The sequence below is a fragment of the Trachypithecus francoisi genome, unplaced genomic scaffold (assembly GCF_009764315.1).
Source record: "Trachypithecus francoisi isolate TF-2019V2 unplaced genomic scaffold, Tfra_2.0 Lachesis_group11, whole genome shotgun sequence".
Taxonomy (NCBI): Eukaryota; Metazoa; Chordata; class Mammalia; order Primates; family Cercopithecidae; genus Trachypithecus; species Trachypithecus francoisi.
In genome coordinates, this window is record NW_022681456.1 from 99710177 (window position 1) to 99733094 (window position 22918).

At 39.9% G+C, this 22918-nt stretch overlaps 1 protein-coding gene and 1 pseudogene across 7 annotated transcripts in view; both read left to right on the forward strand.

Annotated features, from left to right (window-relative positions):
• Positions 1 to 22918, forward strand: part of AMN1 (antagonist of mitotic exit network 1 homolog) — a 67335-nt gene that overhangs the window by 12230 nt on the left and 32187 nt on the right. For 4 of the 7 annotated variants that reach the window (XM_033222479.1, XM_033222481.1, XM_033222482.1 and 1 more), the window contains 5 exons: positions 3449 to 3515; positions 8857 to 8989; positions 17143 to 17287; positions 21469 to 21686; positions 22009 to 22065. In XM_033222479.1, the coding sequence (XP_033078370.1) occupies positions 3449 to 3515; positions 8857 to 8989; positions 17143 to 17287; positions 21469 to 21686; positions 22009 to 22065 (620 nt within the window). Of the gene's footprint in view, positions 1 to 3448; positions 3516 to 7188; positions 7371 to 8856; positions 8990 to 17142; positions 17288 to 21468; positions 21687 to 22008; positions 22066 to 22918 lie in introns of all 7 variants that reach the window. The other 3 variants (XM_033222483.1, XM_033222485.1, XM_033222486.1) reach the window with 2 other exon arrangements.
• LOC117090318 lies at positions 1323 to 3440 on the forward strand (annotated as a pseudogene).

Below are 22918 nucleotides of genomic sequence, written 5' to 3' on the forward strand. Positions count from 1 at the left end.
AGGGTCAGTAATAACAAACTTCTCTGAGCTAAAGAAGCATGTTCTAACCCAGTGCAAGGAAGCTAAGAACCTTGATAAAAGGTTACAGGAACTGCTAACTAAAATAACCAGTTTAGAGAAGAACATAAATGACCTGATGGAGCTGAAAAACACAGCATGAGAACTTCAGGAAGCATATACAATATCAATAGCCAAATTGATCAAGCAGAAGAAAGGAGAGCAGAGATTGAAGATCAACTTACTGAAATAAGGTACGGAGACAAGATTAGAGAAAAAATAATGAAAATGAACAAAGCCTTCAAGAAATATGGGACTATGAAAAGACCAAACCTACGATTGATTGGTGTACCTGAAAGTGATGGAGAGAATGGAACCGCGTTGGAAAATACACTTCAGGATATGATCCAGGAGAACTTCCCCAACCTAGCAAGACAGGTCAGCATTCGAATTCAGGTTGAACAATGAGAGTACATGCACACAGGGAGGGGAACATCACACACCGGAGCCTGTCGGGGGTTTGGGGGCAAGGGGAGGGAAAGCATGAGGACAAATACCCAATGCATGCAGGGCTTAAAACCTAGATGACAGGTTGATAGGGGCAGCAAGCCACCATGGCACGTGTATACCTGTGTAACAAACCTGAACGTTCTGTACATGTATCTCAGAACTTAAAGTAAAAAAAAAAAAAGTTAACTATAAATCTTAGTTACCAAGAAATCCCAGTTTCTGATACTGCCTCTTGTGAGTTAAATTAGACAGTCTGTAGACAGATTAGAAGGTACCACAGTAGTCTTGAATTAAAACAAGTTTAAAGTAGCTTGACACTAGAGAAGAATTTATTTAATCTTTCTTCATAAAGAATGTGTTCATCCAGGAATACTATTTGACCCAGCAATCCCATTACTGGGTATATTCCAAAGGAATATAAATGATTCTATTACAATGAATGTTTGTTTATTGCATACATATGTTTATTGCAGCACTGTTCACAATAGCAAAGACATGGAACCAACTCAAATGCTCATCAACAATAGACTGGATAAAGACAATGTGGTACATATACACCATGGAATACTATGCAGCCATAAAAATAAATGAAGTCATGTCCTTTGCAGGGACATGGATGAAGCTGGAAGACATCATCCTCAGCAAACTAACACAGGAACAGAAAACCAAACACCACATGTCATAAGTGGGAGCTGAATGATGAGAACACATGGACACAGGGAGGGGAACAACACACACCAGGGCCTGTAGTGGTGGGGAGCAAGGGGAGGGATCGCATCAGGACAAATAGATAATGCATGTGGGGCTTTAATACCTAGATGAATATCCCGGAACTTAAAGTAAAATAAAAATGTAAATAAAAAATCAATTCCTGGTGGTTTGTAAGTTAAAAAGTAAAAGCGAGACAATAAACTTAGTGAATTCTTCTAGAAGAAAACATCAGAGAATATCTTCATGAACTTAGGACAGGGAAAGTTTATAAACAGGACAAAAAATCACCTGCTGTAATGGAAAATACTGATAAATTGGACTATATTAGAATGTACTTCTTTCAGCAAAAGACATGATTAAGAAAGTAGAAAGGCAGTCCACAGAATGGGGGAATATATTTGCAACATATATAACAAACAGAAGGTTCATATCCGGCATATAACAGGAATTCCTATATATCAGTAAGAAACATAGTTAACCCAAAATGAAAGAGGGCAAAATACTTGAGTAGATACTCCACAAAAGAGGATATCCAACCAGACAATAAAAAGATGAATATGTTCCCATATTAATCAGAGATTGCAATTTAAAGCCACATTGCATTGCTATTATATACTCACTAAAATGACTAAAATTTAAAAGATTAACAATGCCAAATGTTGGCAAGGATATGGACCACAAGCATGCTCATTCACCAATGGTAGGATTGTGACTGGGTACAACCACTTTGAAAAACTGGCATTAAGCTAAACATATGACTACCCTATGAGCCAGCAGTTCCACTACTAGATATATATACTCAGTTGAAACACAGATACGTGTGTACCGAAAGACATGTCTAAGAATATTCATATTGGTATTATTCATAATAGTAAAGAGTTACAAACAACCCAACTGTATATTCACTGTAGAATAAATTGGTCAAACAACAGAATATTATACATTAGTGAAAATGGACATGAACAACGTGAAAATGAAAATGAATAATCCATAGCTACATACAACAATGCAGATAAATTTCGCAAACATAATGTTAAGCAAAAGAAACCAAGGAAACATGATGGAGCAATACTGAAATCAAACAGAATAGTCTCTAAAGTGAAAAACATGAATACAGATAAAGAGAGACATTACTTAATAATAAAAGGAATATTCCACAAGAAAATATCATGAATTTGCAACTAACACCAGTCTTACAAAAAGGAAACCTGTCGTGTAGTTTAGTCAAATTTAGTCACGTTAGGAAACTTAATAAACTTAATATACTACTCTTACATTTTATAAATATAGCAAACAGCTCAGAGTGTGGTCAGGTGGCTCGGCGAGCAGGGTTTTCCTTATCCCAGTGGATTTTGTAGAATACACTGCCAGTCTCTTGTCTTTTATTCATCATGGCTTCTGATATCCAAGTGAAAGCACTAGAGAAGTGTGCCTCAGGCCAGGCTTTTGAGCTGATTTGATTCTCAGACCCCATCAAAAGAATCCATCCCAAAGTTCCTCATTTCCCCTCCAAAGAAGAAAGATCTTTCCCTGGAGGAAATTCAGAATAAATCAGAAGCTTCAGAAGAAAGAACCAAGCCTTGCGAAGCTGAGGTCTTGAAGCAGCTTGGTGAAAAATGAGAGCAGGAGAAAGAAGTGCTTCAGAAATCAGTAGAAGAACAGCTTCAGTAAAACAGCAGAAAAGAAACTGACCCACAAAATGGAAGCTAACAAAGACAACAGGAAGGCGCAAATGACTAACACACTGGAGTGTTGGCAGAGAAAGATAAGCACATTGAAGAAATGCGGAAGAGCAAAGAATCCAGAGATCCTGGTGATGAGGCTGAAGCTGACTAATTTGTTCTGAGAACTGACTTTCTCCCCGCTTTTCTTCCTAAATATCCATACTACACTGGCCAGGGTCATTTTATTTTTTGCTCCTGACAAATATTCTAGAAGCTGATATAGGGCTAGATAGGTAGATCCAGACTGTGCGATGTTGTTTTAGGAGCTAAAGGGAAGAAACTGGAAGAGTTTTACTCTTTTTCTAAAATGTTGGTCTTTCTAACATAGCTATTTTTCTTGTTGCATCTTTACTACTTCCGTACCCTTGGTGTACTGGGTTAATGGCTAGTACTGTACTGGCTTTGTGAAACATATTTGTGAAAAGAGTATGTAGTGGCTTCTTTGAACTGTTCGATACTGAATATTTGTTCATTTTTTAATCCCAATTCTGTCCTAATTTTACCAGATGCTACTGGACTTGAATGGTTAATAAAATTGCACAATGTTGGTGGCAGTGACTTCTTTCTACTCAGGTAATAAGTTAACAAGATCCTCCTAGTTTATATGTGTTCCAGGTAGAGCTTTTAGGTCAATGGAAATAACCAGCACACACATTACTGCAAAGTCTCTGCTTTTGAGTTTCTTGCTCCAGAGTTGTTTATATTGTCTGCTTCTACAATCATTGCTTTGTTTCAATGCCTGGACTCTGATCAGCTGTTGCTATATTCTTTCAAATGTTTATTTGCAAACAATCTTTTTTGTTCTGTGTTCCTATTTAAAAAGCAGATTAAGGCTGAGCGCAGGGCTCATGCATGTAATACCAGCTGTTTGGGAGGCCAAGGCAGGAGGCTCACTTCAGCCCAGGAGTTCAAGACCAGCCTGGGCAACATATTGAGAACCCATCTCTACAAAAAATACAGAAAATTAGCTGATTGTGGTAGTGCATGCCTGTAGTCCCAACTACTTGGGAGGCTGAGGTAAGAGGATCACTTGAGCCTTGGAGGTTGAGGCTGCAGTGAGTTGTGATCGTGCCACTGCGCTCCAGCCTGGGCAACAGAGTGAGACCTTGTCTCAAGATACATAAATAAAAATTTTAAAGGCAGATTAAAAGCACAAATGGTATTTCTAGAGAACAATTTAGAGGGAATCTTAAGATCCTAGTTGGAGATATCTGGTGGTGTGCTTGCTTTATGTTACAGGTGGAGGTGTATTCTAATACTTTCCTGCCATAGAAGCTATAATTTGAGAATTGGAAATTTTTTTGGCCTTTTTTCTTTACCCTTGACTCATAGTACAGCTTTGAGAGAATTGTAATATTAAAAAAGCTTTCTGTGCTGCTGTAGCAACTCCTGTGAAATGATTTAAGGGAACTTTATTTATATTTTAAAAACCAATAATTCATTTATAGATATATATAAGTATTAAAAGTATAATTAAATAATGGACAGGAACTATTTTTAAAACTTTATGGTAGTAATTGTCTCTACAAAGAGAGATACATAGAGTAAACCAGGCAAGTATGCAAAAGGAGCTTTAATTTTATCTGAAATTTTTTTTTTCTTTTTTTGAGACAAGGTCTAGCTCTCTCACCCAGGCTGGAGTGCAATGGCAGAATCACAGCTTACTGCAGCCTCACTTTACTGCAGCCTCACCTCCTGGGCTCAATCCTCCCACCTCAGCATCCCCCGACCCCAGGTAGCTGGGACTACAAGTGAACGCCACTACACCCAGCTAATTTTTGTGTTATTTGTAAAATGAGACAGGGTTTTGCTATGTTGCCCAGGTTGGTCTTGAATTCCTGGGCTCAAGTGAGCCTCCTGCCTCTGTCTCCCAAAGTGCTGGGATTATAGACATAAGCCACCATGCTCAATCTTAATCAGAAATGTTTTATATCTTGAGATATCTGACACAAATATGATAAAAGAGTAACAAAATTCTACGTTTGGGGTACATAGATGTATATCATCCTGTTTTATATTTCTGTATTTTTGAAATTTTTTATTATAAAACAACAAGGAAAAACTTGCAGAAGTGAAAGGAAAACTTGATTTTAAATTACAAATATAAACTAGAAATTCCACATATTTAGTAGAAAAATAAGAATATAGTAGAATTAGATAATACTGTAAATAAACATATATACATTAAACATATTTATGTGCAAACATATACATACATGGAGAGAGATACTTATACACACACATCTATAACAAAGAGAACATTACATCTCTCATGTAGATAATATACATCCTCTGAATATTCAGAGCATGTATTTGGCCACAACAAAGAGCTCTTACAAATTTGTCAAAAAGTAACAAAATGATCCTCAAAAAACTAAAAATGGAACTACTGTATGACTCAGCAATTTCACCACTGGGTAAATATCCAAAATAAAATATATAAATATATAAAGGAGATATCTGCATTCTCATGTTTATTGCAGCACTATTTGTAATAACCAAAATATGGGCCGGGCATGGTGGCTCACGCCTGTAATCCCAGCACTTTGGGAGGCCCAGGTGGGCAGATCACGAGGTCAGGAGTTCGAGACCATCCTGGCCAACATGGTGAAACCCCGTCTCTACTAAGGACACAAAAATTAGCCAGGCATGGTGGCACGTGCCTGTAATCCCAGCTATTCAGGAGGCCGAGGCAGGAGAATTGCTTGAACCCCGGTAGCGGAGGTTGCAGTGAGCCAAGATCGCACCACTGCACTCCAGCATGGCAACAGAGCAAGACTCCGTCTTGAAAAATAAAATAAAATAATAATGAAATCTTAGTAAAATGTGGTAAGCATGCCTTTAGAAGCTGAGGCAGGAGGATCTCTTGAGCCCAGGAGGTTAAGGCTGCAGTGAGCTGTGATTGCACCATTGCACCCCAACCTAGGCAACAGAGCAAGACCCTGTCTCGAGAGAAGGAGGTAGGGAAGGAGGGAGGAGAGAGGGAGGAAGGAAGGGAGGGAGGGAGGGAAGGAGGGAGGGAGAAAATGAATGAATTCTGTCATATGCAGCAACATGGATGGAACTGGAGGTCATTTTGTTAAGTAAGCCAGACACAGAAAGACAAATGTCACATGTTCTCATTCATATGTGGGAGCTAAAAAAAAAGTGGATATCATGAAGATAGAGAGTAGATGGGTGGCTAACAGAGGCTGGGAAGGGTAGGGGATGGGGGCATAGAGAGAGGTTGATTAATGGGTATAAATACACAGATAAAATAAATAGTAGTGTTCGATAGATCAGTAGGGTGACTATAGTTAACAGTAATCTATTATACACTTCAAAATGGTTAGAAGAGAATAATTTGAATGTTCCTAGCATAAACAAAAGATAAATATTTAAGATGATGGATAAACCAATTACCCTGATTTGATCTGTACACGTTATATGAATGTATCAAATTATCACATGTACTCTGAAAATATGTACATCTATTATGTATCGATTTTTAAAAATAACAAAACAGGCAAAGGATATGTATAGATTGTTTGTAGAAAAGCATATCCAGATAGCCAGCAAGCTCATGCAAGGATGTTAAGTTTACTGGTAATTAGAGAAATACGAGTTAAAGTAATAGTGAGACATCATTTTCACCTATTAGGCCTTCCAACATTTAAGAGTAGGTGATCTTGAAAACATAGTGCTGAGTGAAAAACTAAACAAATATATGACAAGTCCCATGTTTATAAGTTAGTAATACATGCATACAACAAACACATTAAAAGAAAATATACAATGAAAGGATACACATTAAACATGAAAATGGTTTCCTAAGTGGGTGGGGAATGGGAGTGGGAAATGGAGATAACAAAGAAATGGAAAGAATAAATTAAAATAAATTAAATATAAAATAAGTAAATAGGGCCAGGCACAGTGGCTTATGCCTGTAATCCCAAGTCAGGAGTTCGAGACCATCCTGGCCAATATGGTGAAACCTTGTCTCTATTAAAAATACAAAAATTAGCCAGGTGTGGTGGCACACACCTATAGTCCCAGCTACTTGGGAGGCTGAGGCAGAGGAATTGCTTGAACCCGGGAGGCAGAGGTTGCAGTGAGCCGAGATCATGCCACTGTACTCCAGCCTGGGCAACAGAGCAAGACTCTGTCTCAAAAAATAAATAAACTAGCCGTAATATCTACTTCTGGAAGGATGTAAAAGGAAAGGAGCTTTCTGACACTACTAATAGAAATATGAAATGTTTTCCAGACTTTCTGAAAAATAATCTGACAACATATCCTAGAAATAGTGGTAATGCTTGTCAGCATGCAAGTCACTAAATAGATCATCTGTACCGTGAAATATGATGTGGCCATTAAAGGAGAATCAGTACTGTGTTTGATGCCTTGAAGGGATTTCATAAGATACTGAATAAAAGACGGTGTAGAAAAGTAAGTGCACTGTGGTGCCATTTTAGGAGACATTGAACCCTCCCCCACACAAGCCTTTAAGTGTGTGTGTGTGTGTGTGTGTGTGTGTGTACACAAGAACAGAGAAAAATAAGAAAGAATATATGCTGCATTGGTGTGGAGAGCTAAATTAATGGAGGGGGAAGGACAAGAGAGGAAACTGTGTAGGCAACCAAAAGAGGAAAAAGAAAACATTAAAATTGAGCTAAAAAATTAATCACAGTTATATGATCACATTCACTCATGAATGTAAAATTTTATATATGTGAATTAATAAGATTTGTATTTGTTTGTTTAAAGTATGAGTTTTTCAGATGGTTGGAATTTCAGTCCACAGGTAAGATATGTTGGTCATAAGATTCTTAGTTGTTGCCTGATAATTCTGCTTTCTGCCTGTACAACCCTGGCACAAAGTTTGATATCTCTGTGATTTGTAATATTTGCTGAATCTTTGTGATTATGGTTCTTTCTCTAGTGATTTCATTATCCACTATTCAAGAAAAATAGTGAAAACAAGTTTGCTGGATTGACAGATAAAACTTCAATTAGTGGGTCCCAATATAATGCTTATTTAGGAGCATGTGTCTTAGAAATTAGACAGTTAGGAAAAACACTCTTGTTGGTCATTTAAAATACATTTTGGTAAATGAGGTATGCATAGAAAAAATATTATAAAGTATAAGGGTTTTTTTTTCCTTCCAGATAACCAAAATGTCCATATGTAATTATCAGGGGAACCCGCCCCCAATATTTCAACATAGGTTCTTTCTATTTTCCCTAAGTGTCGGCCAGTCTGAGAAATAAAGAGAAAGAGTACAAAGAGAGGAATTTTACAGCTGAGCCACTGGGGGCGACATCACATATCGGTAGGACAGTGATACCCACCTGAGCCGCAAAACCAAGTTTTTATTAAGGATTTCAAAAGGGGAGGGGGTGTACGAACAGGGAGTAGGTCACAAGAGCATCTTGTCCGTAATTTAACACAGACTAGGTTTTTGAAGCTTACAGAGCTAAAGCTGTAAATATAGTATTAATATAAAATGTATACACTTTTTTTTTGAGACAGGATCTTGTTCTGTTGCCCAGGCTGGAGTGCAATGGCACAATCACAGCTCCCTTCTGTCTTGACCTTCTGGGCCCAAGCGATCCTCCCACCTCAGCCTCCCAAGTAGCTGGGACTACGGGCCTACACCACCATGCTCAGCTAATTTTTGTATTTTTTTTTTTTTTTTTTTTTTTTTGTAGAGACGGTTTCACCATGTTGCTCAGGCTGGTCTCAAACTCCTGAGCTCAAGCCATCCTTCTGCCTGGCCCTCCCAAGGTGTTGGGATTACAGGAGTGAGCCACCACACCCAGCCAAAATGTACACACTTTTATGAAAGAACTGAGTGCTAACAAATAGCATTAAGACAAGTGTTAGGAATCAGTACAGGCCAGTGTGATTTACTGTATTGTATTTGTATTTCAGATGCCTTTGGTGCTTCATGAAGAATATTTCCAGATATCTCACAGACATTAAGCCTTTGCCTCCCAACATAAAAGATAGACTGATTAAAATAATGAGCATGCAGGGACGGATAACAGATTCAAATATAAGTGAGGTAAGAATATGAATAACTGTAAAGCAAGCATATTATATTTTCTATAGATATGGTTTTAGAATTTTGGAATAATGGTATATGGTAAGACTGGTCATCGTTTTTAATTTTTTCTTTTTTTTTTTTTTTGATACAGGGTCATGCTCCATTGCCCAGGCTGGAGTACAGTGGTGCAATCTCAGCTCACTGCAACCTCCGCTGCCTGGACTTAGGTGATCCCTCTTCAGCCTCCTGAGTAGATGGGACTATAGGTGTGCACCACCATGCCTGGCTAATTTTTGCATTTTTTTGTAGAGACAGGGTTTCACCATGTTGCCCAGGCTGGTCTCAAACTCCTGAGCTCAAGTGATCCATCCGCCTTAGCCTCCCAAAGTGCTGGCATTACAGGTGTAAGCCACCACACCTGGCCTGCACTTTAGAATATTATAAAGTATAAGGGTTTTTTTTTCCTTCCAGATAACCAAAATGTCCATATGTAATTATCAGGGGAACCCGCCCCCAATATTTCAACATAGGTTCTTTCTATTTTCCCTAAGTGTCGGCCAGTCTGAGAAATAAAGAGAAAGAGTACAAAGAGAGGAATTTTACAGCTGAGCCACTGGGGGCGACATCACATATCGGTAGGACAGTGATACCCACCTGAGCCGCAAAACCAAGTTTTTATTAAGGATTTCAAAAGGGGAGGGGGTGTACGAACAGGGAGTAGGTCACATACGTTAAGGGGCAAAAAGCAGAGGAAAGATCACATGCTTCTGAGGAAACAGGACAAGGACAAAATCAGAACTCCTGATAAGGGTCTATGTTCAGCAGTATACAAATTGTCTTGATAAACATCTTAACAGAAAACAGGGTTTGAGAGCAGAGAACTGGTCTGACCTCAAATTTACCAGGGCTGGGGTTTCCCAATCCTAGTAAGCCTGAGGGTACTGCAGGAGACCAGAGCATAGTTCAGCCCTTATCTCAACTACATAGGACAGACACTCCCAGAGCGTCCATTTATAGACCTCCCCCCAGGAATGCAATTCTTCTCCTAGGGTCTTAATATTAATATTCCTTGCTAGGAAAAGGAATTTTAGCGATATCTCTCCTACTTGCACGTCCGTTTATGGGCTCTCTGCAAGAAGAAAAATATGGCTCTTTTTGCCTGACCCCACAGGCAGTCAGACCTTACGATTGTCTTCCCTGTTCCCTAAAATCGCTGTTATTCTGTTCTTTTTCAAGGTGCACTGACTTCATGTTGTTCAAACACACATGTTTTACAATCAATTTGTATAGTTAATGCAATCATCTCAGTGGTCCTGAGGTGACGTACATCCTCACCTTATGAAGATAACAGGATTAAGAGATTAAAATAAAGACAGGTGTAAGAAATTATGAAAGTATTATTTGGGAAGTGATAAATGTCCATGAAATCTTCACAATTTATGTTCCTCTGCCGTGGCTCCAGCTGGTCCCTCTGTTCGGGGTCCCTGACTTCTTGCAACATGTAATAGTTCCTAAAAAATCTTCTACCATTGTCTCAGTTACTTCTCTTGTGTCAACCAGAGTCATGGAGACTGAAAATCCAAGCAAAAAAGTTTATTGGTGGTTTTAGAATTGAATTCAAGGAACACAGATTCCAGAGGCATCTGAAATCGTGTCCTAACTATTTAATTCATATGTCCTAAGAGATATATGAGGTCTTTTAAAGAGAAAGGTGGGAGAGGGTTATCAAACAATTCATTAGTTAGAATAAGGGTTTCTAGGCAGAAATCCTTGATTCAGAGGTTTGAAAAAAGTTCAGTCATCAGCATAGCATAGTCTTTTCACAAGTGGCAGCAATTTCATCTGCAGCATCAGCAAGTACATTCCACAGTCAAGCAGTTGCAGAATGACTTTCAGGAACAAAATGGTGTTGCTCTGGTCAGCTCCCATTAGCCTTCCATACACACTTGTCTTCATGGTACCTGTACCCTTGTGACCTCCATGTTTTCTTTCTTTTTTTTTTTTTTTTGAGACGGAGTCTTGCTCTGTCGCCCGGGCTGGAGTGCAGTGGCCGGATCTCAGCTCACTGCAAGCCCCGCCTCCCGGGTTTACGCCATTCTCCTGCCTCAGCCTCCGGAGTAGCTGGGACTACAGGTGCCCGCCACCTCGCCCGGCTAGTTTTTTGTAGTTTTTAGTAGAAACGGGGTTTCACAGTGTTAGCCAGGATGGTCTCGATCTCCTGACCTCGTGATCCGCCCGTCTCGGCCTCCCAAAGTGCTGGGATTACAGGCTTGAGCCACCGCGCCCGGCCTTATCTCCATGTTTTCAAAAGGTTTAAAACTTTTTGGTCAAGACTCACAGTAAGAAATATATGTTACATTATGACTCTAGTACACAAACCACACTTAGGTGTAACAATATAATGTGTAGTACATTTTGGTCTTTTCTATTTAATTGTATTCTATTTAGTCTAATTTTATTGAAAAAATATTGATCACAGTCTGCTAAACTGATTTTGTAATCCATTCATGGATAATGACCAGTAGTTAAAAACCACTCTTCTCGGCCGGGCGCGGTGGCTCAAGCCTGTAATCCCAGCACTTTGGGAGGCCGAGACGGGCGGATCACGAGGTCAGGAGGTCGAGACCATCCCGGCTAACACGGTGAAACCCCGTCTCTACTAAAAATACAAAAAAACTAGCCGGGTGAGGTGGCCGGCGCCTGTAGTCCCAGCTACTCGGGAGGCTGAGGCAGGAGAATGGCGTAAACCCGGGAGGCGGAGCTTGCAGTGAGCTGAGATCTGGCCACTGCACTCCAGTCCGGGCGACAGAGCGAGACTCTGCCTCAAAAAAAAAAAAAAAAAAAAAAACCACTCTTCTCATCTATACTGTTCTTTTTTCAACTGCTATATTTTCATATTTAATATTTCCAATTCACCTTTTTATAGTTTCTTATTGTTTTATTAATCGTTTGTTATTTCTTTTAGCATAATATTATGCTTATTAACATCTTTGGCCTCTCTGTTTTAATTCCTCTGCTCCTGATGGAATCAGTAATCTTTGTTTTTCTTTTGAAATAGTGGTGCTCTCTAGGTGTCTTGTTTTGGCCTGTGAGCATATCTCTGTATACTCTCTGGTAGTGGTAAGAGTAAAGGAGGCAAGACCCGAGTCTGTTTCAGCCCTATTGAGCTGACATAGGAGGTGGAAGCCTGGAAAGGGTCTGGAGTGATGAGGTGCAAGGCAGAGAGCCCCAGGCACCAGAAAAAGATAGTTAATCACTCTTCCTTCTGCTAAACAGCCCCTCAGATTAGGGCTTAACCTTCAGCCCCTGATTTTTAAAGGTTATTAAATAGCAGAGTAGATAATTTCCTTCAATACTACTCCTGTGTTATCTTTTGTATTTTTGCTATTTGTGTTTCAAAAACTGAAAATGATAGTAGTTTCTACACTACTTACATTTAAATATTGTCTTTGGATTTGCAGCCATCACCACTTTGCAGCCATCACCATCTAGTCTGCAGAGACTAGAACTGCCAGTTGCTGTTGAGGGTGAGCGGTAACTATCCGGGCTGGTGGGATGGTGGCAAAATAATTTACCAAGACAGTTGTTGGTAAAGAAAGGCAGATTTATTAGATAAAATATGAAAACACATTGCAAGGGAGCAACGGGCAGAACCAGCAAGAGAGGACCCAACTGCCAGGAGACAAAGGCTTGTTGGAGATTTTATAGAATGGAACTTGGGCTGATTGACAATTCCAAGGTAGCAGTGAGCTAACTTGCATCCTTCTGTCAGCCGAGGTGTTTGATGATAAATCGAAGTGTTTGGTGGTAAGCAGGAAGTTTGTGAGTTATGTACGTTGTCTGTGCAGGAAGGCTATATGTTCTGGACCATAAAGGCAGACCCATAGCTTATCTGCTTCCTCTTTTTTTTTTTTTTTTTTTTAAGACATAGTCTCGCTCTGTTGCCCAGGTTGGAGTGCAGTGGCGCGATCTCTGCTCACTGCAAGCTCCATCTCCCAGGTTCACGCCATTCTCCTGCCTCCCGAGTAGCTGGTAGTAGCTAGTAGACTACAGGTGCCCACCACCCTGCCCGGCTAATTTTTTTTTTTGTATTTTTAGTAGAGACGGGGTTTCATTGTGTTAGCCAGGATGATCTCGATCTCCTGACCTTGTGATCCACCTGCCTCGGCCTCCCAAAGTGTTGGGATTACAGGCGTGAGCCATCACACCCAGCCTCTCTTTTTGTTTATATGTTCTGGACCATGAAGAAAGGCAGACCTGTAGTTTATTTGTTTTCCCCTGGTCCTGCCAGCCTGACTCCCTTTCCCTAATTAGGACTCCACAGTGGCCCTGACTTCACTTCACCTTCTGCCTAAAGCCTGTAATCAAAAGGAAGCAAGCTGTGATGACAGCACTCCAGCATGTGTTTTTCTGTGGTTTTTGTTTGTTTCTTTTTTGAGACAGGGTCTCACTCTATCACCCAGGGTAGAGTGCAGTGGCATAATCATGTCTCACCACAGCCTCAACCTCCTGGCTCAGGTGACCCTCCCACCTCAGCCTCCTGAGTAGCTGGGACTACAGGCACCCGCTCCCACACCCAGCTAATTTTTGTATTTTTTGTAGAGACAGGGTTTTACCATGTTGCCTAGGCTGGTCTTGAACCTCCGGGCTCAAGCAATCCGCCCACCTTGGCCTCCCAAAGATCGAGGATTATAAGTGTGAGCCACTGTGCCCAGCCTGCATGCTAGATTAGAGCATGTGACCAACCCTGTGACTTCACATTGGAATTGCACTTCAACGTGTCTTTTTTTTTTTTTGAGACGGAGTCTCGCTCTGTCGCCCAAGCTGGAGTGCAGTGGCCAGATCTCAGCTTACTGCAAGCTCCGCCTCCCGGGTTCACGCCATTCTCCTGCCTCAGCCTCCTGAGTAGCTGGGACTACAGGCGCCCGCCACCTCGCCCGGCTAGTTTTTTGTACTTTTTAGTAGAGACGGGGTTTCACCATGTTAGCCAGGATGGTCTCGATCTCCTGACCTCGTGATCCGCCCATCTCGGCCTCCCAAAGTGCTGGGATTACAGGCTTGAGCCACCGTGCCCGGCCTCAACGTGTCTTTAACGTTTCTTCTGCATTAACCTGATATACCTTTATTATAATGATTTATTTTCTTCGTGTTAGCTTGCATTTGAACATAGATATCTTAGTGGTGTAGTTTGCTTGGCTCTGTGGAAGTAGAATAGTATCTCTGGGTTCTTATTGTTGATGGTTCTGTTAAAGTATGTAATGTTATATGTGACTTGTAGATGAACCATTATGACACTGTGGAAAAATGGTGATTTTCTTCACTTTTCCACCATCCACATTTCTTTGTATCCCTTTAGCTTATACCTCAGTGACGTAGGTTTTTGTTTGATGGCAATCCTTACTATTTTTCAAACCTAATTTTAGCTGAATTAAAAAGGAGGGGTGAAGAAGGTGAATGAAATAGAAAAATAAGACATGATTTTTCTGGGTACTTTCCCTCTAGACTCCATTCTTAACAAGAGTCCTGCATATGACAGTATTCAAAAAGCCAGATACAGCATCTGTTACAAAGTTACACACATCTTTGGATGGCTGTTTTTTAAGTATTTTGTAAATCTTTTTGTACTCTCTGGATGGAGAAGGCCTTTTTAAACATGATACCAAAGTTGGAAACCAAGAAAAAAAAGATGGATGGGTTTGATTACTTAAAAATACAGACTTCCTTATGGCAAGAAGAAAAAAAAAGAAACAAAGTCAAAAACTTGGAAAAATATTTACAATATGTATGAAAATCTAGGGGCTTTTTTATCTTGACAATATAAAGAATCCCTCCAAACCAATAAGAAGAAACAAAATAACCAAATAAAAAACCAGAAGAATCAGGAACAAAGGATATTTAACCTTACTAGTCATCAAAGTGACAGTTTGCCTTTCAGTTTGGCAGAGACTTGAAAAAAATCCCCAAACCCAATGTTAGCAATAGTGTGGAGAAACTGTCACTTTTATCTCCTGCTAGTGAGAGTGTAAATTGATTTAAAAAAAACTTTTAGAAGGACAGTTTGGCATTAACTATTAAAAATTCTAAAGATTTGCTTATTATTAACTCAACAATTTACTTCCTATAGAAATCTCAGGGAAATAATAGAAAAGTACACAAATATATTCATTATAATATAATTTATGATAATAAGCATAGTTATGTATAGCATATATTATAAGCAAGACACCTTTATTTCTCACAACATATCCTGTTATAATAATAAGGCTAGTAAAGCACAGAGAGAAAACTGAGCTTGATCGCAATCATAGGGTTCCAACTTGGACAGTCTGCCTGCAAAGCACATGTTCTTAATCATGGCACAACATTGCCTACCTAAAACCACCTAAATGTTCAGCTCAAGTGTTTGCCAGTGTAGGATGCATTTAATAAGTTATGGTACTTGCAGAAAATGGAATAATATACAACTACAATCTATAGATTTTATAAAAAGTACTCATCTTATATGTGATCTGATCCTGTTGTTCTTCAAAGGGTTTTTTAAACTCAAAAAACATCAAAATGAATATGTACAGCCATAAAACCATGTCCTTTACAGCAGCATGGATGTAGCTGGAAGCCATTATCCTAAGTGAATTAATGCAGACACAGAAAACCAAATACCGCATGTTCTCACTTATAAGTGGGAGCTAATCATTGGTTGCACACAGACATAAAGATGGGAAAAATACACACTGGGGACTTCAAAAGGGAGGAAGGAGGAGGGGAAGCAAGGGTTGAAAAACTACCTGTCAAGTACTGTGTTCACTATTTGGGTGATGGGTTCAGTTGAAGCCTAAACTTCAGCATCACACAGTATATCCCTGTAACAAACCTGCATGTGTACCCCCGATCTAACATTTTTAAAAAACTAATATAATTTTATCTCTGGGTATTGGTATTATGGGTAATTTTAGTTATAGAGGTCAAAAGTTTAGGCTTTGGAATTAAAAGGACCTGGGTGGGTTCCAATCCCAGCTCTGCTCCTTTGGCTATGTTCTTTATGTTGGCTGCTTAAGCTCTCAGGGTCTTAATTCCCATTGGTAAAATGGCAATGACCAATCCCTTGGGGGGCGGGGGTTGAGAGAGAGAGAGAGAATATTAAATAACATAATGTAGGCCAGGCACTGTGGCTCACACCTGTAATCCCAGCACTTTGGGAGGCCGAGGTGGGTGGATCACCTGAAGTCAGGAGTTCAAGACCAGCCTGACCAACATGGAGAAACTCCATCTCTACTAAAAAATTCAAAATTAGCCAGGTGTGGTGGTGCATGCCTGTAATCCCAGCTACTGGGAGGCTGAGGCAGGAGAATTGCTTGAACCCCGGAGGCGGAGGTTGCAGTGAGCCGAGATCATGCCATTGCACTCCAGCCTGGGCAACAAGAGTAAAACTCCATCTCAAAAAATAAATAAAATAAAATAAAAAATAACATAATGTATATGACAGTACCTTTCCTGGTAAGCATCTAATAAATAGAAATCATTATTCTTATAATTTATTATAATTTTTCTAAATTGAATGCTTTACAATAATAATACATTATTTTATTTTCAGAAAGGTAAAGCCATTTCTATTTTGGAAAAAAAGAACAGAAAAATACTCCCAGGAAAGAGCTCAGAATGCTTAGGAATTAATCTATTATTTGTCAACCTCAAGAAAACACCCAGTAATACTGGGGTATTAGCTCCCAAAAATAATGATATAGAAGGTAAATGTTCTAGATAAGCAATACTAGTGCTCTGTAAGCACTTGGTATACAACTGATTAAAGACTCATACTTCCTAAGCACAGAGGCACATAAGGAGAGTCTCTAATGCTAGCAACTACCAGAAGATTATTACTCACTGCCACATTGGTTAAGCTTCTCAGGTCTACGGATCCTTTCCCTGAATTAGCCATCTCAACAGTACTTTTGTGTCCCAAGAAGGACTTTGCTGGCACTGAAAGCTGCACCTCCCGCTGGAAGTAGATGTGGTTTTCCCCTGCTTGATGTGTCTGTCTCCACATGGATATGCTTCTGTATTCTTTGCTATATTTTACATCAGCCACTTGTCTGTTATGACCACCAAAACACTGAATATGGAATATTTATATTTATAGAAAGAATTTTTTCAAAATCACTTATGTGTTACAGATTTTACATCCTGAAGTCCAAACTCTAGACCTACGGAGCTGCGATATATCAGATGCTGCTCTCCTGCACTTGTCTAACTGTAGAAAACTGAAGAAATTAAATTTAAATTCTTCAAAAGGGAACCGAGTTTCTGTAACTTCAGAAGGTATATTTATTAACACTGTGTAGATTACTATTCACTATCTGGTAAAACTGTGGAGTAAGGGAGAAAATACGTCAAAAGAGAGTATGAAGAAGTCAAATACAAATTATGTTTATTAGTAAAAACACTCAGACTAAGAAAATAATCCAAGTTAGAATTCTTGCTTATAAAGTAGTGCTCAAAGTTAAGAAAGACAGTGGGTAAGTCACTACCTTGTATTTTAAACATATTTAAAATAAACATGGGCCAGGCTAGGTGGCTTATGCCAGTAATCCCAGCACTTTTTTAGCTGGGAGGCCAGCAGACTGCTTGAGCCGAGGAGTCTGATACCAGCCTGGCCAGCATGGTGAACTGTCCCCCACCCCCACCTCGTCTCTACAAAAAATACAAAAGTTAGCCAGGCATGGTAGTGCACCCTGTAGTCCCAGCTACTTAGGAGGCTAAGTCAGGAGAATCCCTTGAGCCTGGGAGGTAGGGGTTGCAATGAGCCGAGATTGCATCACTACTCCAGCCTGGGTGACACGGAGACTCTGTCTCAAAGAAAGAAAAAATAGGCTGGGCGTGTTGGCTCCCGCCTGTAATCCCAGCAATTTGGGAGGCTTAGGCGGGCGGATCACGAGGTCAGGAGGTCAAGACCATTCTGGCTAACACAGTGAAACCTCATCTCTACTAAAAAATACAAAAAATTAGCCAGGCATAGTGACATGTGCCTGTAGTCCCAGCTACTTGGTAGGCTGAGGCAGGAGAATTGCTTGAACCTGGAAGGTAGAGGTTGCAGTGAGCCGAGATTGTGCCACTGCACTCCAGCCTGGGCAACAGAGCAAGACTCCGTCTCAAAAAAAAAAAAACAAAAAACAAAAAAAAACTAAAAAAAAAAAAAATGGATACATATGTCTGTATTTTAAATATTTTGCCTGGTATAGTGGAACAAGAAATGACCAGTTCATATTTTGTTAAGGCTTTTTTGATGCCATATTACATAAGAATTAATCATCAGAATAAAGTTACCAGGTATTCTCCTATCAGTTTATGTAATGCATAGTTTTTAATAGCTAGACAAACTGCATTGTTCAGTGTCACTATTACATGAATTAGTGAATCTTTACCTTTTTCCCCCCATAGATCTCTTTTTTTCAATATTTGGTTTGCATTAATATTTATTTATATTTATTTATTTATTTAAGACCATGTCTTGCTCTGTCACCCAAGCTGGAATGCAGTGGCACAATCTTGGCTCACTGTAGCCTCAACCTACCAGGTTCAAGCGATCCTCCCACCTCAGCCTCCCAAGTAGCTGGGACCGCAGGTGTGCACCACTAACCCCTGCTAATTTTTTATTTTTAGTAGAGTCAAGGTCTCACTATGTTGCCCAGGCTTTTCTTTTTTTTTTTTTCAATATAAGAAAGAGGGACTTTTTTGGCCTACTTAGGTTTCTGGAAAATTCTGTGGGTAGTTGAGTATATTTTGCAGTCATCTTGGTTAGCAAGTTAGGATATTCATAATATTGCAAAGAAGCATAAGTTTTAAAATGTTTACATAAAAACTCACTAAAAAGAACTTCTTCAATAAAACCACATTTCTCTACACTCACACCACACTTCTGACAGCAAATGTGTTGGGTTTTTGCACACCAAAAAATTCTGTAACTCTCTGGACACCATCTGGGTGCCCTACAATTTAATTCAATTCTGACACTATCTACCTGGAGTTAGCATCAGATCCCACAAGTTAAGGGCTCAGTCACACAAGACTATCCCCACTTCAGATGCCAATTGCAAGACCAGGCCTCTGGTACACATGACTGACCAACTATAAATGGAGGGTTTCCATGACCTCCTTCTCCATTCGATAATTTGTCAGAATGGCTCACAAAACTCAGGGAATCACTTTTGTTACATTTACCAGTTTATTCTAAAAGATTATAAAGGACACTGATGAACAGCAAGATGAAGAGTACATAGGGTGAGGTCTGGAAGCGCAGGAGCCTCTGTCCCCCTGGACTTGGGATACGTTGCCCTCCCAGCATGTGGATGCATTCACCAACACAAAAGCTCATCAAGTCTCCTTGTTCAAGAGGTTTTTTGTTTGTTTTTTCTTCTTCCTTTTTTTTCCTTTTCTTTTCTTTTTCTTTTTATTTTTTTGAGACAGAGTCTCACTCTGTCGCCCAGGCTTGAGTGTAGTGGTGCCATCTCAGCTCACTGCATCCTCCACCTCTGGGTTCAAGAGATTCTCCTGCCTCAGCCTCTGGAGTAGCTAGGATTACAGGCGTGTAACACCACGCCCAGCTAATTTTTGTATTTTTAGTAGAGACGAGGTTTCACCATGTTGGCCAGGCTGCTCTCAAACTCCTGAGCTCAAGTAATCTGCCCGCCTCGGCCTCCCAAAGTGCTGGGATTACAGGCATGAGCCACTGCCCCTGGCCAAGAATTTTTTTTTTTTTTTTTTTTTTTTGAGAGGGAGTCTTGCTCTGTCGCCCAGGCTGGAGTGCAGTGGTGCAATCTCGGCTCATTGCAACCTCCACCTCCTGAGTTCAAGCGATTCTCCTGTCTCAGCCTCCTGAGTAGCTGGGATTACAGGAGTGTACCACCATGCCCAGCTAATTTTTGTATTTTTAGTAGGGACAGGGTTTCACCATGTTGATCAGGCTGGTCTTGAACTCCTGACATTGTGATCTGCCTGCCTCGACCTCCCAAAGTGCTGGGATTACAGGCATGAACCACCACGCCCATCCCAAGAGTTTTTATAGAGCTTATTCCCCGTCCCCTATTCCCTGCTGTCCCTGACCCCCACCTCGCCAAAGGTCTGTGGACTGAACTGAATGTTCTAACCTTCTAATCACTTGATTTTTCTGGAGACAGGCCCCAACCTTAGGCTAAGGGTCCTGTGCTGTCACCTCATTAGCCTAAACTCAGGTGTGATCAAAAGGGGCTTCTTATGACTAACAAAAGGTACTCCTATCACTCAGGAAATTCCAAAGATTTTTGGAGCTCTATGTCAGGGACAGAGAACAAAGGTCAAATATAGTTCTTATTGTATCACAACTTCCATGCTGGACACTGGTAAATAAAATAACTGGTCTTAAGAAAAAAAAAAAGTTCTTTCTTAAGATATGGAAAACAGTAGGAATGACCTACCCATGATTTTACCATCTTCCCTTCTGTGTGTTTTGCCCACAAAGGTATCCCTTTTTTTTTTTTCGAGACGGAGTCTCGCTCTGTCGCCCAGGCTGGAGTGCAGTGGCCCGATCTCAGGTCAGCTGCCTCCCGGGTTCACGCCATTCTCCTGCCTCAGCCTCCCGAGTAGCTGGGATTACAGGCACCCACCCACCACCTTATCCGGCTAATTTTTTTTGTATTTTTAGTAGAGACGGGGTTTCACCATGTTAGCCAGATGGTCTCGATCTCCTGACCTTGTGATCCACCCGCCTCAGCCTCCCAAAGTGCTGGGATTACAGGCTTGAGCCACCATGCTCGGCCCCATAAAGGTATCTTTTAACAGTGCTACCATGTTTGTTTATGACCAAAGGGCCCAGGATCCCCAAAGTACTCTTCTATTTATGTGCACCCATCTCCAGTGTACAGTTATATCAGCTTAACTGGATTTAAAGACTTCTCTTTTTTGACCCTCAGAAAAATGTAAGATTGGTCCAGGCTAACAGAAGGAGCATGGTGGTAGAAAATAAATTCACTTTTGAGAACAGAGTCAAAGTGGAGCGAGAGAGAATACATAGGCATAGCTATAAATTTCTAACCGTAAGCATGAAGACCATGACTGAAACCATTTGTGCAGATTAACTTTTGGTTTCCCTCCAAAGTCCACAAGAAAATTAACTTGATTACTTGAAAATTTTTGTTCTAACCAAAAGGAGAATCGCCTACTATTTAACTATCTAATTGGGTTCTGAATGACTTTTGGCTATTTCCTAAAAGCAATTTAACCTGTGGACAATAAAGCCTTGCCATTAATTGCTGATACTACAGACTGTGTAGAAAATTCCTGAAACATTCCAAGAGAGTTCTGAATAATGACAGCATCACTGGAAAATCAGTATATCCTCACAGGTGGACTACTTTGAAAAGGGCTAACATTGAATTGGTGATTGCTAAAATGAAAATCAGTCACACTTCTCATGTCTGCATATACATACATATAGCTCATTGATACATAATTATATTTTCCCCCAGGAATAAAAGCTGTGGCTTCATCTTGTTCATACCTACATGAAGCTTCTTTGAAAAGATGCTGCAATCTCACTGATGAAGGAGTGGTTGCTCTTGCACTCAATTGCCAGCTGCTAAAGATCATCGATTTAGGTGGCTGCTTAAGTATTACTGATGTGTCCTTACATGCATTAGGAAAAAACTGCCCATTTTTGCAGTGTGTTGACTTTTCAGCTACTCAGGTAAATGACATATAGGCTTCAAACATATAGACTATGTGTTTACCAAATGTATTTTCATGACTAATGAGAACATATAACAATTAGTTCATTTTGTTTTTGTTGAAACCATTGACCACTTCATGCTTTTAGTGGTTAAGTAATTGCAATATATTTTGGCATATTCCTCTCAATTAAGTAACAAGGGTGGAAGTTATATATGGCTAAAACACATGTTTGATGAATGGGAGGCAATAAGACTATATCTAAATAATGAATACATTTTAGAAAATTCTACTTCCGTTGTCTGGATTCATGGACTGTGTTTCTTTTTCCCTTTGCTTAGGTATCTGACAGTGGTGTGATTGCACTTGTTAGTGGACCTTGTGCCAAGAAATTAGAGGTAATTTTAAAATAATTATAAAGATGGTGGTGATTAAATGTTTATATTCTCAGAAATTATTTTTAAAACCTAGCAGAGAACCAATGCTTTATCAATTAAGTATTTTAGGGACTTTGTTGGTGGGGGTTGTATCTCTTTATTGCCAGAGTAAATAAAAACTGTTAAGTTAGGAAATAAAATAAAGGTGCTTTAAAATAAAAACTCATTTTACTTCCAATAAAAGGCTTTATTTCCCAGAAGTTTTAGCTGCTAACAGATTTAAGAATCATCTTCTTATGGATGAAGATTATGAATGTTTATCAGTGTAAAGTGATATTATTTATAACAGGATTTCAGGTCTTAATGATATTTCTACCAGGAGTACTAATTATCTTGACATCCTGTCATCCTATTTTTCTTGATAGCCACATTGTACGATCATTTTTTTAAAAATCTTTTTTTTTTTTTTTTGAGACAGAGTCTCGCACTGTTGCCCAGGCTGGAGTGTAGTGGCACGGTCTCGGCTCACTGCAACTTCTACCTCCCAAGTTCAAGCAGTTCTTGTGCCTCAGCCCCTCAAGCAGCTGGGATTATAGACGTGTACCACCAACTAATTTTTGTATTTTTAGTAGAGATGGGGTTTTACCATGTTGGCCAGGCTGGTCTCAAACTCCAGACCTCAGGTGATCAGACCACCTTGGCCACCCAAAGTGCTGGGATTACAGGAGTGAGCCACCGCACCCGGCCTAAAAAAGCTCTTAAATTTGTGTTCATCCTTTGAATTGAATCACTAATACACTTGTAACCTATTTCTAAATATATTAGGAAGCCTTTTATTCCAGGATTTTGGTTTTCGCCTTCCCCAGTTGACAAG